Genomic DNA, 25,256 nt, shown 5'->3' with positions numbered 1-25,256 from the left:
GGAGTTCAGTATCATCTTCACCATCCTTCAACTTCCTGACTCGGTCTCCATGCTTCAAGCTCCTGCCATGGATGAAAGTCTCAATCATACGCGTTAATTAATTACAGTTCACGTGGATATGTCATTAAACTGACTAACAAGCATATTCATCTCTTCTTATTCAATTCTGAGCAATCGTTTCGCGCGCTGTGTTGACACTTGTGTTTTTTTTTTTAATTAACAGAAAAAGTGAGTGAATGCTATTTCAAGTGTTTGGCGACTCTTTGATTGGTTTGTAGTGACACTATACTTCCATACTTTCATAATTATGTCACGAAATAATTCAGAGGAGAATCATTTCCTTGTTCGTACACACTAAAATATCTTGAAAATAATTATTAGCCAAACACGGTAATATATTATTTGAAAATATTTAAAAATATTCCAAAATATTTCGAAAATATTTTATTCAAACAATTTGGGTTAGGTCTGGGTTAGGTCTTTGTTTGTCCTTCTTTCACGCCTATACGACTGAACGGATTTCAATGAAATTTGGAATATATATTACATTCGCCCTAGATTAACTTTTGGGCTATTTTTTAGGCTTTTTTTTATTTTGGAAATATCGTAAATAATTCTCGGGTGAAACCGGGTAATGGGTCAGCTAGTAGATTAATAAAAATCTATATGAGGAAAACTTCCGTGTTTTGCAGTAGCTTTCAATTCATACCTGATTTACTGTAACATTTTGAACTTTAAATTTGTAAATTCCAAAAATTCTGAAACTTTGTGAATATGTAGTGAATTTCCTCTTGAATCCAACGCAATTTTTGTTTGTTGCCCAAATTCATTCTAAGGGGGTGTAATTGACTCCTGAAAATCCGGTTATTTTCCGAATTTGTGCTGTAACTCGCGAACTGTAAAATAATTTTTTACCAAATGCTAGATCTAATTAAAAGAAGTAACTTTTGTCTTGAAACTTTTTTTCTGTCTCTTACAGTTTGGGAGTTATAACACAAAATCGGAAAATAGCCGAATTTTCAGGGGTTAATTTCACCCCCTTCTAGTGAATTTGGGCTGGAAACAAAAATTGCGTTGTAATCTGGAGGAAATTCCCTACATATTCACAAAGTCTCAGAATTTTTTGAATATTCGAGTTCGGGATCTTCCCTTAGAAATTTCATTGACCTACAACATGGCAGTAAAGAATTTGAGAAACAATTAAGTTTTTACTATCATGACGTTGGTTATTGAAAATCATATAACATTGTATTAAATTTTTATTCTCAGTTTTATAGATGCTCACGATAATTTAAAATCTCACAATTTCTTTGAAGGGTTGTGCCCACCCTTAAGCCCGTTTCATTAACAAAACCAAAAATAGATATGTCACCAGGCCCACATGAGTTACATTTCTGTAAAGTATACGATTTTTTAAATTTTCTAGCTGCAAAATTTATTTTGTTAGTCAATCATAAAACACTAGTCTGCCAGTTGTGAGACGTACGCGTAATCAATCATTGTAATAAGTTCAAACGGCCATTCCAAACCAGCATATTATTAAAATATATTAGAAAATCTATGCGACAAAAATGGTTTATGTACATTCGTATGGAATGGGTGTTTTGCCTCCTCAAAAAATTATGCTCGTATGAATAAAAAAGATAACTTTTAATATGGAATTATAGAGAAATTTCATTTCCAACAATTTTTGAAAAATTCCCCTGTCGGTCCTCAGTTTCGTGCAAATATAAAAATTGTATTAAGAGAGAATATTAACTAAATTTTGTCTTCGAATTATATAAAATAAATAGTATATTATGATGCAATATAACATCTTGGAAGCTGACGATTATTATTCTACTAATGTTAATATTAATTAATTCTGTTGTGATTGGGACGAATAGTCAACACTTGTATGCTTCTTCTCATAATTTAAAATGTTGCAATATTCACTCAATGTATTTATTTTTTACTTTAATGAAATGGAGAAAAGGGGGGAAATTTTGCGAAAGTTGTTGCAAATGTAATTTTCCTATTTCAATATGATTTCGTATTCAAAAGTGAGCACATTCTGTTTAAAATATCTTTTGATTCTATAAATTACGAGGGATTAATACAATTATACATAGAAAGACTGTTTCATTTGGCGAACTTGAAAAATCAAACAAAAGAGCTGCTTTTTCTTTTAATCCATTGCTGGTTTTCTTAAAATAAAATTTATATACCTATAACTTGTTATAATAACCCTATCAATTTTCATTTCTGATGCAAATCACAAAATTGTTTCCCAACTATATTCTTTTTCCAAATAGATGAATTTTGATACATGATTTCGTGGCTCGAAACAGATGAGATTTTCCTAAAATATAGTTGCTTAAATGTAACTCCAACTTCACTTGTTCTACTACTTAGTAAAAGCAATTCCATCTTTACTTGTTCCGGTCAATTTGGTATTCCCTTGCGCTTATGTAAAACTTTCCTTCCAGGTAATCGCTCATCTCGCCATTTTCTCTCTCAAGGTTCACGCTTTCTCCAAATCCTATATTTATGCCAATATAATAGAAACTATGAAATATTAAACGTACAATGTGATACTGCACTTTATATGAATCGGCATGCAGATAGAATATATTTCCTAAAAAATATGACCTTGCCTCTCTATTTTTTAGTGAATGTAAAAAATAGAGAAACAAGGTCATATTTTTTAGGAAATATATTCTGCGTTGTGACAGTTATCAGCTATCTTGGAAACGATTAATTTCTTGAACATGCGTTTATATGACATTTTCCTATATTTTTACCCGACTGCGGCACGCAAAGGAGGGTATTGTGTTTATCAGGCTATGTATGTATGTCCATGATTTGGACAAATGAGGTGTCTTTAGAATTGTCTTGACGTTCCGAATGTGATAGGATATAAAAGAAAATAAAAAAACATTAAAAAAAAATTAAATAAAAATTTTAAAAATTAAAAAAACCCGACTGCTTAAAAAACATTAAAAAATTAAATTAATAAAAAAAACATTAAAAAAAAAATTAATAAAAAATTAAATTAAAAATTAATTTTTTTAATTTTTTTTAAGCAGTCGGGTTTTTTAATTTTTTTAATTTTTATTTTCTTTTGTCTGATCTCTGATTTATTCTATAAGGAATCATTTCCTTCAGTTTGGCTCGTCGCTTTGTTTAATATGTCCATCCGCACTGAAACTTAGATTCAGGTTGGGCAGTGTTGGTTCACTGCATAAAGACCATTCTTCTTTTACAGAAGCAGACACGCAATTCGAATATTTACTCGCATAAATTATGTCTTTCCATTTTACTCTTAAGGGGTCAGTCCACTGTGACGGTTTGAAGAATTAAGAAATTTTTAATTTTTTTTTCTCCGCAGATACAACATATAATGTAATAAATCTTTTTGGTATTTGTTAAGCTACTCTTATATTATACAAAGAAAAATTAAAAGAATTTTGTTAATTTGTTTTAAAACTTAAAACGCAATTATCTCAAAACAACATTTTTTCAACTGGTGCAGGTGATTGCAAAAAAACTATTAGACCAATCAGTCTGAAATTTTTACACGTTATTCAGAACATCAGTGGCTACGGCCGGGACCACGGAAACATTTTTGAATTAAACATTTCATACTTTTTACAAGGCAAAATGATTGAAAAATTCACCGTACTTCGAAACTTAAACTTCAAACCTCCGCCATTTTGTTAATTTTTTATCAGTAAAAATAATCCTAGATCCAGCGATAACCACACTCATAATGATTACAACACACTTTGCTTTTTTTCTTTCAAATGCGTCGTTCTCCCGGAATCACCTGCGCCAGCAGTCCATCGCTTTCTCAAGGCGTTCACATCAGTGCGATATATAATATATATAAAAACTGTTAAAAATTTAAAATATATTTTTTTTATACTTTCAATAAGTGTATTAATAAGTAGACAAAACATTATTTACGTTGGACATTCCGTTTGCTAAAAAATAAATCCTAAAAAATGACAATTTTTCGCAGTGGACCGACCCCTTAAATTCGCACCTTGACTGGCGTCGACGTGTTTTCGCGCCAAGAGATTTCCAGTCTCTGCCCGGCTTTGGCATGTTTTCATGTTGCTATTTTCTGGAGAATGTTCGAGAGTACCCAAATGTTTGTGTCGCAAACAGACGGAGCTCAGAAATCACTCGTACAGAGTGTAAAAAAATACAATTTCACGTCATGGCTCGCTTAGCTAATTCTACACCTCTGGATCGATGGAGATCTGTTAAGGGGACTATGCAGTCGAAAAATCAATTTTTTATTGCATTTTCCGAAAGCACTATCTTTTCTCAATAAAATGCCGCTTGGTTTATAGTAAAATTTGCAAAATTGTAGATTTGGCAGCTAAAAATGTCAAGCGGCAACCTATAGCGTCGCTTTTGCCCAGAAACTTTAAATAGGTTTTTCTCGAATATATTTTTCTCTTCATTTTTTCCTGATTGCGAGCGAAATGAGGTGCAAATCGACTTGGAAAAAGTTACAGGATGCGTAGAACATGTGTCGTTTCGGCGCAAACCTCTGATATGGTCCTTAAAAATTCAAGATTTTCATAAAAAAATTAAGAAGTCACCGGATTTTGGTAGCGCACAAACAATGATAGTGCGTGCTAAATTTATTCCAAGTCGATTTGAACCTCAATTCGCTCGCAATCAGGAAAAAATTAAGAGAAAAAAATATTCGAGAAACACGCATTTAAAGTTTCTGGGCAAAGGCGACGCTATAGGTTGCCGCTTCACGTTTTTAGTTGCCAAATCTACAATTTTGCAAATTTTACTATAAACCAAGCGGCATTTTATTGAGAAAAGATAGTACTTTCGGAAAATGCAATAAAAAATCGATTTTTCGACTGCATAGTCTCCTTAAAATACTGTGTGCCGCAAAAGTGATCCTGACTTCGAAATTGGAGACCCCTTTTTTTTATTTTTGTGTTCTCTACTCGCTGGGAGTGTCTATAAAAGAAACAATTTTTGTCGTTCATTATTTGAAACATTCTTTGGAACATAGTTCCTTTGACACTTTTTCTGGTTTTAGTGAGTCAAGCGCGGTAAAATAAAACAAAAAGTGACTTTGAATTTCAAGGTCAAGGTCAATTTTGCGGAATATTTTTTTAATCGCCTGTGTGAATCGCAAAATAACTTTTTTACATTTGCAGTCACGCTTCCGTTGAGTCAGCTAATATTAAAAATTGTAATATCTATATTCTCTATTAAATCTTTGTGAAAATATCACCAATGGATAGGCGAGATTCTCCCGATGAAAATAAGTTCAAACTGCACTGCATTAATATTATTTTTAATTATTGTACAAATAATGGCTAACGGCTTTACGGGATTTAGACGAAAATTGAATTCTGTAGAATTGAAAATAATCTGAATGAGGTTGTGTTTGGACTCATTTTCATCAGAAAAATGCCACTGACTCGTGCGTAGCATTCCCATGAAATTCTAATAGAAAAAAAATTTTTAGTAGTGTAAGAGTGGAGCGAGTTGGACAAAAGTTTCCGAATTAAAATGATCGAAGTGTTAAAATACTGTTAGCAGTCATTAGCTTTGGGTTAATATTTTCTATAATATTACTGAAACAGAATTATGTGGCTTCATTTAAGGAGATGTTCCGCTCTAAAAGTCGATTTATTTTACTTCATTTTTCGAATGTTCAACCTTTTAGGAATACGTGTTTAAAAGGATTTATTGAAATTCGTCAAATTCCCGAAGTTATAAGCATTTGAGTAGTTTTTCTCGAAACAGTGTTCTCAAAACGGTGGGACCTGTATTTCCAAAAGTTATTATCCGATTCGACTGCAACTTTTTTTATTTTGAAGAATATACATCTGGCTAGGGGGATACCAAAAAGAAAATACAAAAAATTGAAATTTTCTAATTTTCAAAGGCGTTGAAAGGTTGAAAAGTATAGGGAAAAAGTGATTTCAAAATTCAAGTGTCGTTATTTTCTAAAAAATCTCATTTTTGTAATTTTTCTAGTTTCTCCCCTAGCCAGAAGTATATTCTTCAAAATAAAAAAAGTTTCAGTCGAATCGGATAATAACTTTTGGAGATACAGGTCTCACCGATTTGGATCAATTTTTTGACGCCTTCACTTTAACGACTCTCCCGTGCCGTCTGCAGTGATTAATCATAAAACAAAAAATATATTTCTGTAGCTTAAGACATCCTCAATACAATGCAAAAGGTCCCATTAATTTATATATAGTAGTTTCCCTTTAATTAATTCCTAAATATCACCTATTTTTTTGGGCTCTAGACCGAAAGATCCCCTTAAAACACTCGAGAAAAATAACTGTTCTTGAAATTTTTATTATTTTATTGCTAAGTATTAATTATAATTTTTGTTAGTACTCTATTTCATGTATCAAAAAATCGCATGTAAGAATTTTATAAAGACGTCACTTACAATTAGTGTGTAGTAGAGTGGGTTAAAAAAATATGAAGAAATGAAGATAGATCGCACTGCACTGCAGGTACTATTTGCGCTGAACCCCTTTATAAATATTTATAAATATTTTGAACTCGACACTTCTAAATAAATTTTCTTTGTAGGTATTGTTTTACAATTTTTCAAGCAGTCTTCTATTATTTACAATGCGATTGGTAGTTTCTATTTTATACATTCTATACACGTTTTGTGCCTTTGTGTTAATAATTCTTGCAGATAACACCTGTACAAACATTTTCAAATTTTCGAATATGCAACGTTTTAAATGGCAATAATGTGGAAAAGAATATTTTATTGAATTTACTTGTAATATCGAAACTTTATTTCTTTTTGTAGCAATTACATGTTTGTATTAATTGGATCACTATTACTGCAAACCTTAAGGGGTCATTCCGTTTAGACGGGTTGAAAAAGTCGATTTTTTTTTAAACATTTTTCGAAAGTGCATATGCTCAAGAATGTACTGTTAAATTTTCATGAATAGAATTCGATTATATTAGCTTCTACAGAGGCATTTTGTAGGGAGCACAGAGGTTCGGTCTCTAGAGATGACAATTTTGAACGCGTTTTTCTCGAAACGTCATTTTTTCACATCTTGGAGATAAAATCTCAAAATCTATCGAACCGATTGTTTTATAAATGTTACTGCTCTCGAAAGGACTGCAGCCAAGTATTTCCATTGAGTCTAATCTATTTTTAAATTCGAAAATAGCAAAAGAAAAAAGCCAAAAAATATTTTTCTTACTTTTTGCCCGCCATTTTGCTAATTTTTAAGATAAATCACTAACTACAGTCGGAGCGATAGCGACGGTCATACCCTAGTAGCACAAAATATTGGTTAAATATTTTTTCCAAATATTAAAGAAATATTTTTTTTGACCACACTTTTTAATATGACAAAAATGTTGATTCCAAATATTATATACACATACTGAAAATGTAAAATAAACGTTTTGAAAATATCAACCAAATATTCGTGGAATAAAAATGAATATTTCCAGTATACTTGGAAAAAAATATTTTCTTCTTAATTTAGAATAAATATTGTATGTATATTTAAATATCAAAAAGAGATTGAACCTCTTTTTAATATTGGATGTATGTGTATTTAATATTTTGTGCTACTAGGGTACTGATCAAGAATCTGTTTGGATTTTTGGGATCAGATAAGTCTAACAGCTGAAATCGCCTTCAAGAGCGAGGCATGAATTTTTAAACATGTCATCGAGACCGCTTTCAAAAGCATTTTAAAAACAATAATATTATTACTTTTATATTTTTTATTTACTGTAATAACATAGTTTAATAAATAGAAAAAAGTTTTATTCCATTACTATAATTATTTTTGTCGCAATAAATTCCTGAAAATCGCTGAATTTATCGGCGCCCTAACCGGAATGCCCTCTTAAATTCAATATACTACTACTTACTAATGACCATTTTTTAATTTACCAAATAAAAGAATATTCTATTTTTAATCATCTATTGTTCAGAAGGTTCTAAAAATATTATTTTACAGTTATCTAAACATTAAATTTCATATTTTGAAAGCCTCCTTCCAAAGTAACGCCTAAATGTAATGAAACATTCTTAATTCTATTGAATTGGGAAGAGATTCATTTATATTGGAGGGCTTCATACTGACTGATGCATAGAAACTACAAAGACAATTAGAAACTCACCTCTTTCCAAGACAGTATTGCGACAGACTTGGTAGAGGGATGTAAGTACATAATTAGAACAAGGCTGTGGGACAGTAAGAAGCGAATGTACCGATGGCAAGTGCCGCATTGAGGGACGCTGATATTACCAAACAGAATAACTCAAGTCGTGCATATCGAACCAATTGTAGGAGTTAAATCTCACCGGTTAACTCTCGTTGCAGCACTTTCCTTGCAATCTACATTATGATGATTGATGGCTAGGATTACAAATATCCATTTTGAAATCTCTTCTGACAAGGAAAAGTTCCCAAAATGTATAACAAAATTAAAGATTTTTATACATAAAAAAAATCTATGTTTCACAATAAAATTAATGATTTTAACAATGTTGAATTATGTTTAATTCATATATTATTATAATACATGAAATTGATTCAATAGATATATATGCATACAGATTAAACTAGTTTTTGATAGCCGATTAATTATTAATATTCCTTTTAAATTAATTTCTACATCAACGTAGATGTGTTTCATTCTTGAACAATTCCATCATAAGGAATTAAATTAGATGCACCACCAGCTCGAATTAATCAAATTCTCAATTCAATCAGGATTATTTTATGAGCAATGTTGAGAAATTTGTGGATCAATTAATAGATTATGTTATACCCATTGTATTAGAAAGAACACCTGATACAAAATTTAAGAACTAATCAACATTTTCTTCTATCTCCATTAGTTTAAAAAATACTTAACTAAACAGATTTTCCAATGCTTAGTTTGTCGCCAACTTTCACCCCCTAAACATGGATATGAGCCGTTAAAAAAAGTATCTGTCAAGTGTTTCTTAATATTCTACCCATGTGCCGAATTTTATAAAAAACGGAGATTGCCAATTTTATTGAGTGATGTTCCTTTTATAAGTTGAAGATATTCGAGCGTTTGCTCTTCAAGAAAATAGAGTCCTGCAATTCCATGACCTTTAGTATTCAATTTCCCAAATATTGTGACTCGTATAAAAACACTAATACTTAAATCCATTTTATTTACAAGTATTTGAAAAAACGTTCATTAAAGTCGTTCATTTAAAATTCTTTTAATGATTCTGATATTGTATTATTTTACAATCTTTAGTTAATACGACTAACATAAAACGCTGTTTGTATTTGAGATATAGAATTCATGTACCAATTGAGATGTATCAAAATACGTGCATGGACAACACCAAAATGTTTTTGTAATCAAAAATTTCACGCCCTATTTTTTTTATATTATCACAAGTCAGCTTGTTAATAAATAGACTGCGAATGTTTATGCACGTAACATATGCACATATGCACGTAAAATATGCCATGTTTATTTTTATCGAATTTGTTAAGGGTAGACCGACAGTTTCCAATTTATCTATTTTGGCTGGAAGAATTTATTAATATGCCTTAATAAATGTTAAATTTTGAGGAATTTGTGTCTGTTGGAAAACATTCTGAACAGTTGCTATTGTAACGACATTACTTCCATTAACAGTTTCAACTGCCTATTTGCAGAAATAAAATAAAAAGTGAACATTAATAATTTTACGATTTTAGGGTGTTAAGAGAAAAAAATGGCCGAACCTCTTTAATTTTATCGAAATTGTTTATGTGCATCTGTAACGAATGAATTAGTCTCTACTAATGACTTATTCTATCGCATGATATCGACATTGGAACTTATCACCAATGCCATGTAACGGCTCGATAATTCATTTATGATCGCAACCAAATATAGTGAGAGAGATATAAAAGAAATATGTAACATATGTGCATATGCATTTTAATAAAGCATATGTAATATGCAAAATAATTTTTGCACAACAAAATATGCATTTGCATAAACATCCACAGTCGATTAATACAGAGTGACCCAAAAATGAGGCCTTTTTAGCCTGATTTTGGTCCCACGATTTTGGAACGGAGTTTTGTGCCAAATGATAGCTTATGATGAGACATCAATCGCAACAAATTTTCAAGTTGAAGTGACAATTAGTTTCTGAGATATGGGAGGTCAAAGAAGTGAAAATTCGTTAACGAATCGACCTATACGCTTCGATGTACGAACTTCTATGTCAGTCCGATAATTTAAACAATTATTTCCAGGGGGTTTGCTGACTGCTAACAACGAATTTGAACGTAGATTTTCAAAATTCACGAAAAAAAATTAAAATCAGGAAATATAAATGTCTGTGCAGTGAGTGTTTTTTTTAATATCTCGTCCACCATGTTGAATCGGCCATTGTGAATTTTGAAAATCTAAGTTCAAATTCGTTGTTAGCAATGAGCAAAACCCCTGGAAATAATTGTTTAAATTATCAGACTGACATAAAGGTCCGTACATCGAAGAGTATGGGTTGAGCCGTTAACGAATTTTTACTTCTTTGACCTCCCATATCTCAGAAACTAATTGTCTCCTCAACTTGAAAATTTCGTGTGATTGGTGTCTCATCATAAGGTATTGTTTCGCATAAAATTCCGTTCCAAAATCGTGGGATCAAAAAGAGGCTATTTTTTGGGTCACTCTTTATTAGCACGTTCGCAAATGGGAATATGTTAATTCTTTGTTTGTTCTCTGTTCAATTGAAGATGAAATGTTGTTTCAGTAATAAATGAAGCAATATAAGCAAACTAAGAAATAGGCGTGGCTATCGCGTGATTTATGGTAATAAAAAAATGTAAATATTTAATAAAAAAGACTATACCTTTACACATGTTTCAGAAACGCGAATGCGTGGAAGAGATGTTTTTGAACACGTTGGTATAAGAGATCAACGAAACTGTCGCCACGATGAAGACAACTGGAACAGGAAATTGGTTCCACTTGACACTGATTGCTATATTTCTGGCAGTATACGTAGATGGAAGAAAGGTGAAATAAAGGAAAATGTGTAATAATCACTTATGGTATATTACAGCTAATAGTAAATGCTATTAATAATACAGATAACTACTATTAGCTGAAATATCACTTATAAATCAATACTGCAAATCGTATATATGTACTATGACACAGGGCGCAGAACTACGTTCTTCACACAAAACCTATTATTTTCTTTCATCAACGCCACACACGTATTTAGATATCTAATTAAAAAATATATAAGAAATGTAGCATATGTATTATCTAAGAAAACTTAATAACTATTATAGCTATTTCGATGACATGAAAGCACTGCTTTTTTGCTAGCAGTCTGAGTCTTCTTTCAGACAACTGCAACGCCCTCTTTGAAGTTTTCGGGCATCTCATGCCAATCGATCACCTTTAATACTTGATGTCACAGATTTTGGTAAAATTGAAACTTGATGTAGTCCACGTAAAATTAAAGGGGTTAATGAGTTACTTTACTCGTTTAGAATTTGTTTAAAAAATATTGTTCATCGAAGTTTTAATTTTTCGCCTTTTTCGTAATACCAGGACGCCTATCTTTGAAACTATTAAACGTATGCAGCTCCCTCTTGTTTTATTTTGATCGAGAAGCATTAAATTTTTTTAATTCGTAAAATCGTTCATGCAACGTCATATAAACAAATTTTCGTTTTGCAAACATCGTCGAAGGTCAAGGTTGCAAACGCATATTTTGTAGAATCTTAGTATAAAATATAAGAAAATAAAGGAAATGATTTTTTTTATTCAGTCTTTGCAGTCTCATCGGCCGATACATGGGTTTTATTAGGCACTTATAATTAGTTGAACACAGTTTTTGGTAAAGTTTAATTTGTTTAAAAAAATTTCAAAGCTGTGATATTTCTTTGGAATTGTGTTGATTGCCTTTTATAGCTCGGGAATTGATATTGAAGTTTAGTATCTGTCGGGTTCCAAAAGCGAGATGTTTGTTGAATTCCTCTGTTAATATCACCAGTTCTTCCTAATTTTAATTACAGATTACACTGTCCAACAAAATTGAACTTTTTTTCTGTTATGTAACATTCAATAGCCGTTTTTTTAAATAGATTTTTGTGCGCTGAAAATGAATCCGCAAACCGTTTATCGTCATCACCTTCAATTTTCGAGAAATTCAATTTTGAAAAAAAAATGCAAATTTTCAAATTTGGACATCCTTTGTTTTCAAACAATAATAGTTATTCGGTTGCATGGTCTGTTAAATTATTCTATGAACCCTCGTGAACACAACGATATAAGTTATTATTGAATTATAAGCATTTAAATATGTTTAAACAACGATCCAAGGGAAAAGGACACCCGAAATGCACCAATTGTTGCAGATATCTTGCTATATATTTTAAAAACTAAGGGTCTAGGAGAAAAATTGACTGCTCCACGCGATGCAGCAGAAAATTTTCTTTCCGAAACCACCAACAGAAGTGGTAAGTCACGTTTTGTTTTCAATACAGAAGCGAAATAGTTTGGCAAAAAGTGCGGCGCGGACAGTGGTAGTCACGCACGTTAAGCGATTGTGTGACGCTGAGCGGTGTATCGCGCGCCGCCGTTGACTACCACTGTCGACGCTGCACGTTTTGCCAAACTATTTCGCTTCTGTATTGAAAACAAAACATGACTTACCACTTCTGTTGATGCTATCCGAAGGAAAAATATCTTCCGCGTCGCGTGGAGTAGTCAGATTTTCTCCTGGACCCTTAGTTTTGGAAATAAATTTAAAAATATCTGAAAAATGGGTAAATTTCGGGTGTTCTTTTCCCTTTGATCGTTGTTTAAATATATTTAAATGCTCATAATGCTGCAATAACTTATATCGTTGTATTCGGGAGGGTTTATAGAATAATTTGTCGCAAAATGCAACCGAATAACTATTATTGTTTCGACACAAAAGCTGTTCAAAGTTGAAAATTTGCAGTTTTTTTCAAAATCGTATTTCTCAAAAACTGAGGGTGATGGCGACAAACGGTTTGCGGATTAGTTTTCAGCGCACAAAAATCTATAAGAAACGGATATTGAATCTTACAGACCAAAATGGCTGTTGGGCAGTGTTATCATTGTAGAATTACTAAATATGTTACATGGCATTTTTCTAATTTCTTCCTGATATCCGGTTCAAACAAATTTTACATTCTCCTAGCAAAAGCGTCAGATATTCAGGGAGCAAGTGCTGCCAGCCCTGGGAGGGAAGATTCCAGAGGAAGCTTTTAAAACCGATCGTTTGGCGCTCAACCGATTAAATAAGGAAGGTATCACGGTACCGGATGGTGTAGTTTTAGATGCTCGGCATATGCATAAACACTCACAACATGTTCAAACAATACCAGAAGTATTAAAGGTATGCAAGAGCATTCATGAAAAATTATACTTATTAGGGATGTTCGGCAACTCGAAAATTCCCCAAAATTTGAAACTTTACAAAAATGTAGTTCAAGTGATGAGTTTTCATATTATCGCGAATATCTGCAAAACCGTAAAAGATATCGAAAAAGGTTAATTCAAAGTTGGATGGGTTTTGATATCCTACAATATAGTGATAAAGAATTTTCGGATAAAATTTCTTTTTCAAAATTTATCCCCACCCCGTTTTTGCGAAAATTCCAAAACAAAAAATAGTTTCGTTATAAGCATCCCTTGAACTACATTTCTGCAAAGTCTCAAATTGCAATTTCAAAATGTCACTACCATAAAGAAAACAATAACAGGGTCATTCCACGCCAAGTCGATCACTTTTTTCCCTCGATGTCTGGGATTTTGTTCTAACTTGAATATGTTGTAGTCCTCGTGAAATTAGGCAGAGTTTAATTCACCATTTTCCCGATTTCGAGTTTGTTTAAAAAATACAGGGCCTTGAATTTTGCGATTTTTGCCCATTTTCACGAAAACAAATTCGAAATCAGCAAAATGGTGAATCAAACCCTTCCTAATTTCACGAGGGCTACAACATATTCAAGTTTGAACAAAATCTCAGACATCGAGGGAAAAAAGTGATCGAGTAGGCGTGGAATGATCCAACATTAATATTCGTTAATGACTCGGAGCATACATCTAGCATTATTCTGTTAAATAATCTGTTAACTTGTCAGAAAAAAAGAATAACATCGTAATGAAGCAAATGAGCCCCTGTTTGTGAAAATGAACTTTCATGAAAGATTTTACAAAAAAAAAAAAATGATATAAAAGAAAATAGACACACATAGTCTTAATTTTTAGTATTTTTATAATAAACTCATTTTTGCTAATTTTGCACTTATGTCACTTGGCGATTAAAGGGCTGAAGTGTCAATAATTAATTGTGGACGTTACTTTTAAAGGTATACTTAACGCCAGATGGCCGATACGTTCCACCAGAAGGACGATTTCACTATAATCATGCTAAAACAGTTGACACAACATACGTCATTCGTGCACCATATTCCCGGCCTAATAATGGCTACAAGTACTCCAACAACTTTGGCAGCAATAAGCATCGTGACTATCCAAAGTCACACACTTACACCAGCATAGCGCAATTCGCGCCTTTAACGATACCCACAAAACCTGGAATCTACAAGCCCATAGTAACACCATTGGTACTTCCCGGGAACACTGATTTGTTGGGAGAAACTTATATACCCACGTGGAACATACATTACGATTGGGATGCGGTGTACGAACCACTTGACGATTATTTCGTCAGCAACATTGCTCTTTTCAACTCTCATCAGGTACGTTTTCATATTTTTTATTGATTTAAAAAAGTCTAACTTTTGGTTTTATTTACTAACACCAAATTGCACGATCGACGAATGCTTAAGTTAACCCTTCGTGGTCGCACGGGGTGTATTGTACCCCAAGAATAATTTTCGAATTAATATGTCGTGTCCTTACGACTTCCAAAGGGGATTTATCGCAAGAAAAAAAAATTATTAAAAAATCGCTTTTTCCCCACAACCGTGGAAAATCGCTCATTTTCAACTACAAATTTTACCACATCAAAATTTACATTTCTAGAAAAAGTCTTTTAGACCATGATTGTGTAAGTATTACGAACGTACAATTATCAGCGAAAAGTTAAAAGATTCAAAAATACGAAAATGGTAACTCAAAAAATGAGGCTGGGGTAAAGTGAAGCCTGTGTGACCAACTTGTGATTATAAGAAGGTGTGACCACGAAGGGTTACGATTAAAAATAATATCTGGTGGTAAAATCAACAACACGGAGTTTCTGTATGAAAATATAAGTAAACAATGCAGACTAACATTTTTTATTTTGAACTTTGTTTTCGCAAAAATTGTTTTGAAAATTCCGTCGCGGTAAACATAACGCTTTAAAAATAATAATACAGTCAACCCTCCTATAACGCGATTAATTCGTACCGCGCCATATGGAAACCGCGTTATAAGAAACTCAGAATTACATAGTACAAATCATATTAATTCGAACCGCGTTATATGGAAACCGCATTATGAGAGTACCGCGTTATAGGTAGGAGGACTGTCGCAATTTTTGCTCCGCGTTATATGGGAACCGCGTTATGAGGAGAGCTGTTCGGGTAGCCGAATAAAGCGAGCCGAGCCTGGCTCGGCTCGACCAACCGGCCCGGCCCGGGTACCCGTGAAATCCGGGCGACCCGAAAACTCCGGGTAGTCCGAAACGTTTCGGGCCGTTAGAAATTCTTTTAATAAGTAAACTTCAAGATTATAAATTAATCAATACCCACTTGGAAAGGGGTGTTTGGGCCGTTGGTATCTTTTTCGCATATTTCGGTACATGCTCCCCCTTAAACGTTTAAAAAATAATCCTCGAAAATAAAAATTCCATTTTTTTTGTTCGCCTTCATAAATAAAAAGTGTTCTCGAAGCATTTAAACTTTCAAAATTTGAGGAAATATTTAGTTATTAAAAATTTCATAGTGGCCATTGGGTTTTAGTGGGTAAAATCCCACACTATCCTGGCGCCCCCGGGAGATTACCCTCTGAAGGAGTCGGGGTGCCTTTTGAAGATTTCCCTAAGTTAAAAAAAAAATTGATAAAAAAATAATTTATAATTTTTTTTTTTTTTTAAAGTGGAAACATCTTCAAAAGGCACTCCGATGCCTCCAGAAGGGAAACTCCCGCGGGCGCCAGGGTAGTGTGGGATTTTTACACAATAAAACCCTAAATTTTTAATAATTTAGATGTAAATATCTCTATTATTAAGGCCCATTGGCAGAAACGCTCGGACACCTGTTTACTTATTTTCGACATAGATCCATCGTGCCAAGGCTCATCAAAATCGGTGTCTACCACATCGTGTCCTTCCCTTGTAAGATAAACTCGTACATAAAAAAAAATATTATGAAAGTAAAATCATATGAATTCCACTGAAAACACACAAGGCGACCTTGGTTTTCCAATGAAAAGAAAGTATTTCAGAAACGTTTGTTATCGTTCTATAGAACATATGAAGCATTGCGGGCAAAAATGGACTAGTCCACATTGGAAAAAAATAATTTTTCCTATTTCATATGATTAGTTCAGCCAATTGGAATACATTATTGCTGCTAACTCAATTTCGCCAAAAATATGGGTTAGTCCTATTTTGCTCTCAATGTCTCATATTCCCCATTCGTCACAGATACATTTCAGGTAATAACGTTTGTTACCACATTATCCTAACGGCTAAAAAAATCTGGTACTAAAATATTGGTACTGCTATACCAAATATTATTTGCATCAATTATGTGACTCTTCATATACAGTGGCTCGTATTAATATTCGGACACTTTTTAAAATCGCATAACGTTTTTAGAATTGGTCCAAACAACTTGAGTTTTTTTGAGAAGCTAGAAGGATTAGTTTGCTAACGCGTTTCGTCGTTTTCAAAAAAATGTATTTGGTTCGAATAGCAAAAAAAAAAATAGAAAAGGTCATTTTTTAATTTTTTTTTGTGAGCTTGTAATGAAAATTAAAAAAAAAAACCGTTTGTAGATTGCAGTAAGTTGTATACGTGCCTAAAATTTCATCAAAATCGGTTAACGTTGCTTCGAGCTACAAACGTTTAAAGATTGCAGAATAAAGTCGAGAATCGCTGATTTCGAGAATTTTCGCTCACAAAAAAAAGTTTAAAAATCAACCTTTACTATTCTTTTCGCTATTCCAACCAAATACATTTATTTTCAAAACAACGAAACGCGTCAGTTAGCAAACTAATCCTTCTAGCTTCTAAAAAAAAACTCAAGTCGTTTGGACCAATTCTAAAAAAGTTATGCGATTTTAAAAAGTGTCCGAATATTAATGCGAGTCACTGTAATCAAGTTTGCTGTAGTTCTCTGGCGACAGAAATATTCAACGATATTTCTTTCTCAGCTGTCACGACTAGAAAACCACAGGCTATAAAAGAAGGACGTAACGCACATACATATGTATGTCGACACACGAGATTCTAGTTTGCCTAGTTCGTATTTGCAAACCGCAATTTTATAGGATTGCCTGCTGCAAGAAGATAGGTCATCTGGTCGTCCTGTACTCAGGACACGTAGAAGTGTACGCTGGTTCACACTTGCTACTGCACGCTCGCTTGCGCTCGTGGTATGCAAATTATGCGCGTTACTACGCCTTTTCTCTTTCTCAGGATTTCATCTGCGTGGCTCGCGAGCATCTTTCACAACAACAGTAGTTGAATCGTGTTACTATCGTCTCGCTGATGCGTTAAGCGAAGTATATGGCACTTAATGTTAGTACCACTTCTTCCTCTTTAATATTTGAGTAGGTAATTGTTTCCGTGAACGTGTAGCACTATATCATAGCAAAATTGAATTATGTCACAAATGTGACATTTTCTAGCTTTTGTGAAAATAAAATAAAAATTGTTCCATTCGAAGAATTCCTGTTCTAAAAATCAGTGAAAATGAATATGCTTCAAATTTAAAGTTTCTACACTGTTCTGGAAAATTAGGCAACTAAATTTCCATTAGAGGAGTAACAAATAAAAGTTGGAAGAATATTCACGTGTGTGGTTTCTGCGGTACCTAAACCATTTTTTCCAAGATTTTGGGGGGTATTTTGTTCAATACTGTTACCTTAAATTTAGTGGCGCAACCTTACTGTTTATTTGTTTGAATGGACATGTTATTAAAATAATATAGAAAATTATGAGGAAAGATGTTGTGTTTATGTTCGATGTTCATCTTCTTCGAAGTACTGCGGAAACACGCACGTGCTTTCACATATCGTTTCTGCGTTGAAACTCAATCTTTCAGACTGATTTCAACGGAGACTTGTAGGTGGAACATGTGCCATTTCTATACCAACCATGCGCCTCGGTAATCTGTATAAAGATTATCCCGGGATCGCGGGATTTTTTTAAGTCTATCTCAGGATTCCGAGACTAATCCCTGGGATTGGTAAATAGAAATTTTCAGTAATTAAGATGATTTATTGTCTGTTAAAATTCTAAATCTTTATTTAATGTAAACGAACTTACTTTGTACCATTAGTCTGAAACGTAAGCTAAAATCATTTTTACCTTGAACATTTCCTAAACCATGGAAGAGGAGGAAAAATCTTCGAGCAAAAGTTATTTTGTATAGAAGGACCATCGTATGATATTGACGATTTTTAGCCGGTTACGAGAGATTTTTTTCTTACTGCCATGATTTCAAAGATGTTCAAGAAGGGTCATTCTTATTGGTCCACCCTGTAGTGTTCTTATTTAAAATACGTACATATTTTTTTTCGTATATCTAAAAGCGGGTATGTTGTTTTACAACATTTGTTTCCAGATCATTACCGATTATCAAGGGTTCCTCAATAAGTTCCACGAGCGATCCTCCAGACATGTTGGATCCCATTCTGCAAATAGAAACCAGAATATTGCTGCCCAAGTTAGGAAACAAGAATCGAAGGATACTAGCTCACGGGCAACGTCTTACCAAAATGTCAGATTGACCGTGGGTAATACAGTTTCTCGCTATACAAATCTTACCAATATACCAGAAACTAGTTTCACGTGCAATGGAAGGCGAGGCTTGTTTGCTGATGTTGAAACTAACTGTCAAGTGAGTATTTCATTCTGTCGTTGGGTGCAGTTGTTTGGTAGCCCCAAACGTTTACTGGACCTTAGCTTTGATCATTATCATTTTTCTAAAGTTATTGTTTATACATCGTGTTTATCGTAACAGTAATCACGATTTTTTTAAGTACTAACGATAGTTTGATATAGGAAAGTGATATATACTGTGGGGGAATTTATAATTTTTACCAAAAGTTGTCCGGTACCAAGGGGGCAATAATATGCGAGTAATAATTTTTTGTGGATAGAGGATTTTCACAGGATTTTCAAGGACACCACTTCGAGCACCTGCTATGACACAAAGGTCGTTCTTTCACTTCATTACTTAATGTCGAGTGACCTTGCACTATGGGTCGTTGAAATTCTAAACATCTACTATTCAACTAGAGATAAAAAAGTATAGCCTGCCATTTAAAAAAATAGAGGTCGCCTGGTAATCTCCGAAAACCCGCAATACATAAAAAATGATAACTGACAGGTATAGATTGGTATCGTACAACTGTTGTAAAGAAAGTTTTTTCATATCTCGAAAAATTATGGAGATATTTCAGGTGGACAAAGTTAGTGCCCCACCCTGCCTGTAACGAGTAATAATAGTTAATAAAGTAATTAATATATAACAAAAATATAAAAGTAACTTAACAAGTTATATACATAGGTTACATATATGTTGGAACGACTGCCCAACTCCAAGGTTCTGCAGTATACAGGGTGTCCCAAAATTCGGGGACATCCCGGAACATACAATATCCTCATGTAAAAACACATCGAAAAGTCCTTTACCGTTTTGGGATCCGAGACTGCGTTCTCGAGATATTAACAGTTGAATATTAGCGGTGCTACTTCCGGGCCGCGCAGCTTGAAGCCCAAACAGCTGAGCACGGAGCAGTGATCCGCAGCACGCACACACAGGAGATGCACGCAGATAAAGACCCACACACACAGTAGAGTCGACCGCGCTGGTTCAAGCCGTGGAAATGAACCAGCACGGTCGGTTCAACTGCAGGCGTGAACCTGCAGCCATACGCGGCTCCTGTGTATGCGTGCGAGCGTATGCTGCCGCAGGCTCAGCTGACTCGGCTTTAAACTCCGCGGCCCGGACGTTCCACGATTAATATTCAACTGTAAATATCTCGAGAACGAAGCCTCAGTTCCCAAAACGGTAAAAGACTTTTCGATGTCTTTTTGCGGCAGCTGTCTGTAGGGCGATCCTAACACCTTGTATAATCAGGTCCTGATCGCTTATGAGTTAGAGTAATATGATTTTCAAAATAATATTTTCTTTTAATAAAAGAACACGATCACCTTGACTCTTTTTGGTAGAATTGTATATAAGTTTCCTCCTTTAATTTCGTGGAGTTGATTAAAGTAATTCCAGTGATGATGTATGTCATTTCTACTGACATTTCTCAGAAAAAGACATGTTAAATGTGTCATATTTCAGTTCGATTTCGTATCAGCAGATTGAGTAGGCAAGGGATATACTAATATTTATTAAACATATGATTGTTATGTGAAATTTTATTTCTAGGTTTTCCACAACTGTTCTGGATGGTCAAAAACTTCCTCGCTTTGTCCTGCCGGTACTGCGTTTAGTGAGGTGAAAAAACGTTGTGAGTGGTGGAATACGGTACACTGCAAATAAGAAAGACAATTAAATATTCGTTTAATTGTATCAAAATTATGAACACAATAATAATTTAACACACAAATTTAACCTTAACACTGTCCACTACTTGAATCGTAAGTCCACATTCAAATTATTTTACACATAGAATATAGTTAAAAAATATCTTTCTATAATTTACAATAACGGCTAGAAACAAAAATATGGAAATAATATGTTATTTTCATTATTTATTGATAGCCGTGATAATATCCAATTTTTATTTCTTTTTTTTAAATTATAAGATAATACCTGATCTAGCCAAGTTAGATTCGTTTGTTAAAAAAGTATATGAGATTATCTTTAACGAAGATGTAATTACATTCTGAATGTGCATCGTAGCATGTATGAATGTGGTAAGATCCTGGAAAGATAGAATTTGCTACATCATTCAATCTTTTTCGTACCACCATTTGCTACTCTCAATAAAACAGGCCGCGTAACTCATTCCAATGGCGTGACGCGCCTTTTAAGTAATTTAAGTATGCAGAAGTCGAATTACTTCTTTTCGTTTTAAATAACTCTATGTTATTATTAGTTATTGACATACTGTTCAGTAAAATATAATACAGACTTCAAGCGATATATTATTAATAACCAGTTATTCGTATTGTTAAGAGTACAAATAGATATAAATACTTCCTTGGCATTTTATATCTTGCGTAAAATAGAATATTGAGCGGTGATCGCTCAAACTTTTATGTTAATATCAACTTAAAGAGACTTACAAGGAGAATATTTTAGGTGTCCGCCTCCGATCATTTTGATTTTTGGATATGTTATACAGGACCGAAAAATAAGAAATACGTGTTTTTTTATTTTTCCCCGTTTCATATTTGGGGGGTGAAAACTGCGTTCAAAGTTAGGGTTGAAAAATCATTTTTGTGGAATATCTCGAGAACTATTAGAGATAGGGGAATAGTGTCAATGGACGAATTTTGTATCTTTGAATGCGAAATATGACTGACACACCAGATTTTCAAAAATCCACAAAAATGATTTTTCAACCCTAACTTTGAACGCAGTTTTCACCCCCAAATATGAAAACGGGGAAAAATAAAAAAACACGTATTTCTTATTTTTCGGTCCTCTATAACATATCCAAAAATCAAAATGATCGGAGGCAGACACCTAAAATACTCTCCTTGTTAGTCGTATTGTAGAGATGTACCGACTAGAGCTTTGGCCAACTAGCGGACTAGCCGATTAATTGGCTCCCAAGGAGCCGACTACTCGCCAACTACAAATGTGGCCGGATGGTCGGCTTAATTAAGTAGTTAGACGGCCAACAGAGCCCTGCAATGGGCGGGTTTGATCCGCCCGTCACCCGACTGTATCTCGATGCGCCGGATCCTTCCGGACTCGAACTTTCACTAACCCGCGATACCGGTGGCTACCCACAGCGGATGAGTCGGGTCATCGTTGATTTCTATCGGCCCGAGGCGCCCGAACAGCCACCAGTCACGGGTGAGAGCGAGTAACAGTGTGAGCAAGAGCGAGTCGGATACGCGCGGTGACGTCATGACTGGTGACTGCTTCGGGCGTTTCGGCCGTCTCCGGTGTTCGGGAGTCTCGGATGTTCGGGTACCTCGGGTGTCTCGGGCGCTTTGAGCGGACAGAAATCAACGCTGACCCAACTTATCTGCCGCGGGCACGGGCGGATCGGGTGAATCCAAAGACGGCCGGGTAACGGGCGGGTTGACCCGCGATATACCCACCCATTGCAGAGCTCTGACAGCCACTAGTCGGTACATCTATCGTATTGAGATAACTGACACCCTAGGGTGGTGAAATTTTGACTGTGGATCGTGTCGGAGATTGGAGAGTAACCTGGAGTACTATGGAGAGTACTGTGCGTTGCTGAGAAGGTGGCAAGCGGAAGGAATGCGGATCCGATTGGTTATATCCCCAAAGTATCCATAGTATTGACATCGACAAATCGAATCACATACAGCTGCGATCGAATGGCGCGAAACTCGCCAAGCCATCCGCCGTAGGAATGATCAGTTTCGGCTAGCCGCGTCGTCGAAACGCTCATAGCTTGCCGACTCGCGCTCACTAAACAGATTTGACGAGCCCAGAAGACTTGCCGACCCACGCGCCACGCACCACCCAGGTGGGAGTGCACCTTAATTCCGCGTGACGTAGAGCACTTGCCACCGTGCCGTCCTCCTGGACATCTTCTCAGCAAAGCACAGTATGTACTAGGCGAAATTCGGGACGGCTTAAGCCGGCTACACATGTTCCGGTAGATCTGCACAGGCGTGCCTGTGTGAAAGTTCAGCATGTAAGAGAAATGATTAAAAGTAAACATTCTTTATGTTTATTTTTATGTAATAATATTGCGTCGACAGTATATCCTCACTATATGCACAATGTTTATCTTGGGTGTACATAGGTATGCTGAGAGTTATTTCCATTTACCTCTCGATTGCTCTGGAGCAGGGGTGTCTTACAAGCGGCTCGCGAGCCGCAGTGGCTCCTTCTCCTCTTCGCCTGCTCCGTAGAGCCGTAGGAGAACGACCCCCTCCACACCTACTTCACTCTGATGAATTTCTCCTCCGGGCGCCCCACTCTCGCCCTGCCAGGTCTCGTGCAATTCCTAGAGAAAAATAAGTGGGGGAACCGGCTGACCGGGGGCCCGACTCGCGCGGCTCTCGGAGTGGGGAAGCTCGACACCTCTGCTCAGGAGCAATCAAAACGACGTCCAAGATGTCACTCACTAAAGAAAGTAAATTTTATATGTTTTACTAGATCTTTATGGCATTCATATTACAAATGGATCAACGATGGGTTCAAATTAAAAATAAGACTAAATTCAACTGTAAATTAATTACTCATTATTTATAATAGAATTATAAATCGTCTGACTAAGATCGCATTTGAACTTACTTTCATCGAGAAAATCTTGTCCATCCATTGTTAGTGTTCTCATAATGATCTAATGAGAAATATAAGAATGTTAATTGTCGTTAGGGGATGAATCATTTCGTGCCCTGTCTTATCCATCTCAACTGACAGTCGTTGGACCTAAACAGATGATGAGTTCCTCGTTTTGGTGCCAAAAACCAAAAGCATGCGAGCGGACCCAACCGGTGTGCACATAGAAAGGGAATACTGTAATTCATTTTCGATAGTTTTAAGGAGTGTTTATGAATTCAAATTTATAATAACAGATGAGTAACAATAGTAAAATAAATAACTAATTTTCTCTCCCTCTGCCCTTTGTATAATATAGTATGCACTTCGTATACATATTTATATGTACTATTGAATGCAAACGCCCCTCTATTTGTTAACCATAACAATATACATACATATAAACTTGCAGTTTTCTACTATACTATACTATTTACATGCCAAACTATTAATTAAAGTAGTAATGCCAAAGTTGTGTTAATGTTGTAATATTGAAATAAAAGCATGAAGGTGAATATTTTATGGCAATTATTGTAAAACATACGTAAATGTTGAGATAATCTAGCAATCTGATAATTTAGTAAGGTGTGTTAACTTCTGTCTACCTTTGAAGATGATGTTCATTTAACTCCTGTTGTACTTGTGTTGCATAATGGGGGTAAGGTGATAATAAAATACTTTTCAAAAACACTTCTAAATAACTGCTTGTACATGTATCCTAAAAAGAGAATTCAATGGATATTTCTAATAAAAAATAAATCTAATTGTAAGTAATGTGCATTACATCGATACTGGTAATAAATAATAAGCACAGTTCAATAAACACATTACATTACTTAGTTGTCGTTCTATTCTCGTATCGTAATGTATTGCCAGCAAGATCATTATTGTCTGTTACGTTTAAAATTTTGTACAAGTTTTAAATGAGGTGTTTATAAATATCTACTTACATAATATATTTGTTTATGTTTAATTATAAAACATAATGTTCCAGTTTGCTTCCAAAGCGACCATTATGGATATATTTTGTTTTATTAATCTATGTTAACAACAATTTTGTGGCATGTGATAGTTTTTATCACTTCCCTTATAGTCTATTTACGTAAAAATATATACAGATCAATGACTTTTTATACAAAATATTTTAAATAAATTGTTAAAGTTTTACATATTGACCTAAATTTCAATATTCACAACTCTTCAAAATTTGATTGATATGCCTGCTCTGCACCTACTCAAGAAACTTATTTAACAGTTAACTTTACTTTTTTTTATTAAAAATAATGTTTCTATATCTTCTTGTACACTTAAAGTTTAATAGATAATCGGCTGCACCATTTCGAGTAAATCTGTAAATACCTGCTGAGCGCACAGAAAGAGAAACTCGCAGTTGTATTATACTTATTCGTTTTGAAATTGTTTTACAATCTACAGTGTATAACACAAACAGGTGGAGAAACTTTAGGAGCGTATTATAACCATCTTAATAAAAGAGAAAATTCATATAAACATACGTACGCCCCGTAAATTTTCCCTTCTGATAATAAAATACAAACAATTTTT

General features: G+C 34.4%; 1 protein-coding gene across 3 annotated transcripts; it reads left to right on the top strand.

The window, feature by feature from the left end:
- On the top strand, positions 1–23,976 carry LOC143377213 (uncharacterized). 3 transcript variants are annotated; one of them, XM_076828267.1, is made up of 7 exons: positions 1–228; positions 10,781–10,839; positions 10,897–11,046; positions 13,214–13,411; positions 14,388–14,780; positions 18,819–19,094; positions 20,640–23,976. In XM_076828267.1, exons 3-7 carry the CDS (start codon positions 10,966–10,968, stop codon positions 20,751–20,753), a joined length of 1,062 nt encoding a protein of 353 aa, XP_076684382.1. In that variant the 5' UTR covers positions 1–228; positions 10,781–10,839; positions 10,897–10,965; the 3' UTR covers positions 20,754–23,976. The 3 variants fall into 3 exon arrangements, with proteins under 3 accessions (XP_076684382.1, XP_076684383.1, XP_076684384.1); XM_076828268.1 differs by lacking the exon at positions 10,781–10,839; XM_076828269.1 differs by lacking the exon at positions 10,781–10,839 and having other exon boundaries at positions 1–270.
- The last annotated feature ends 1,280 nt before the right edge of the window (positions 23,977–25,256 follow it).

The sequence above is a fragment of the Andrena cerasifolii genome, chromosome 15, assembly GCF_050908995.1.
Source record: "Andrena cerasifolii isolate SP2316 chromosome 15, iyAndCera1_principal, whole genome shotgun sequence".
NCBI classification, from domain to species: domain Eukaryota; kingdom Metazoa; phylum Arthropoda; class Insecta; order Hymenoptera; family Andrenidae; genus Andrena; species Andrena cerasifolii.
This window is presented reverse-complemented; position numbering and strand designations above follow the sequence as displayed.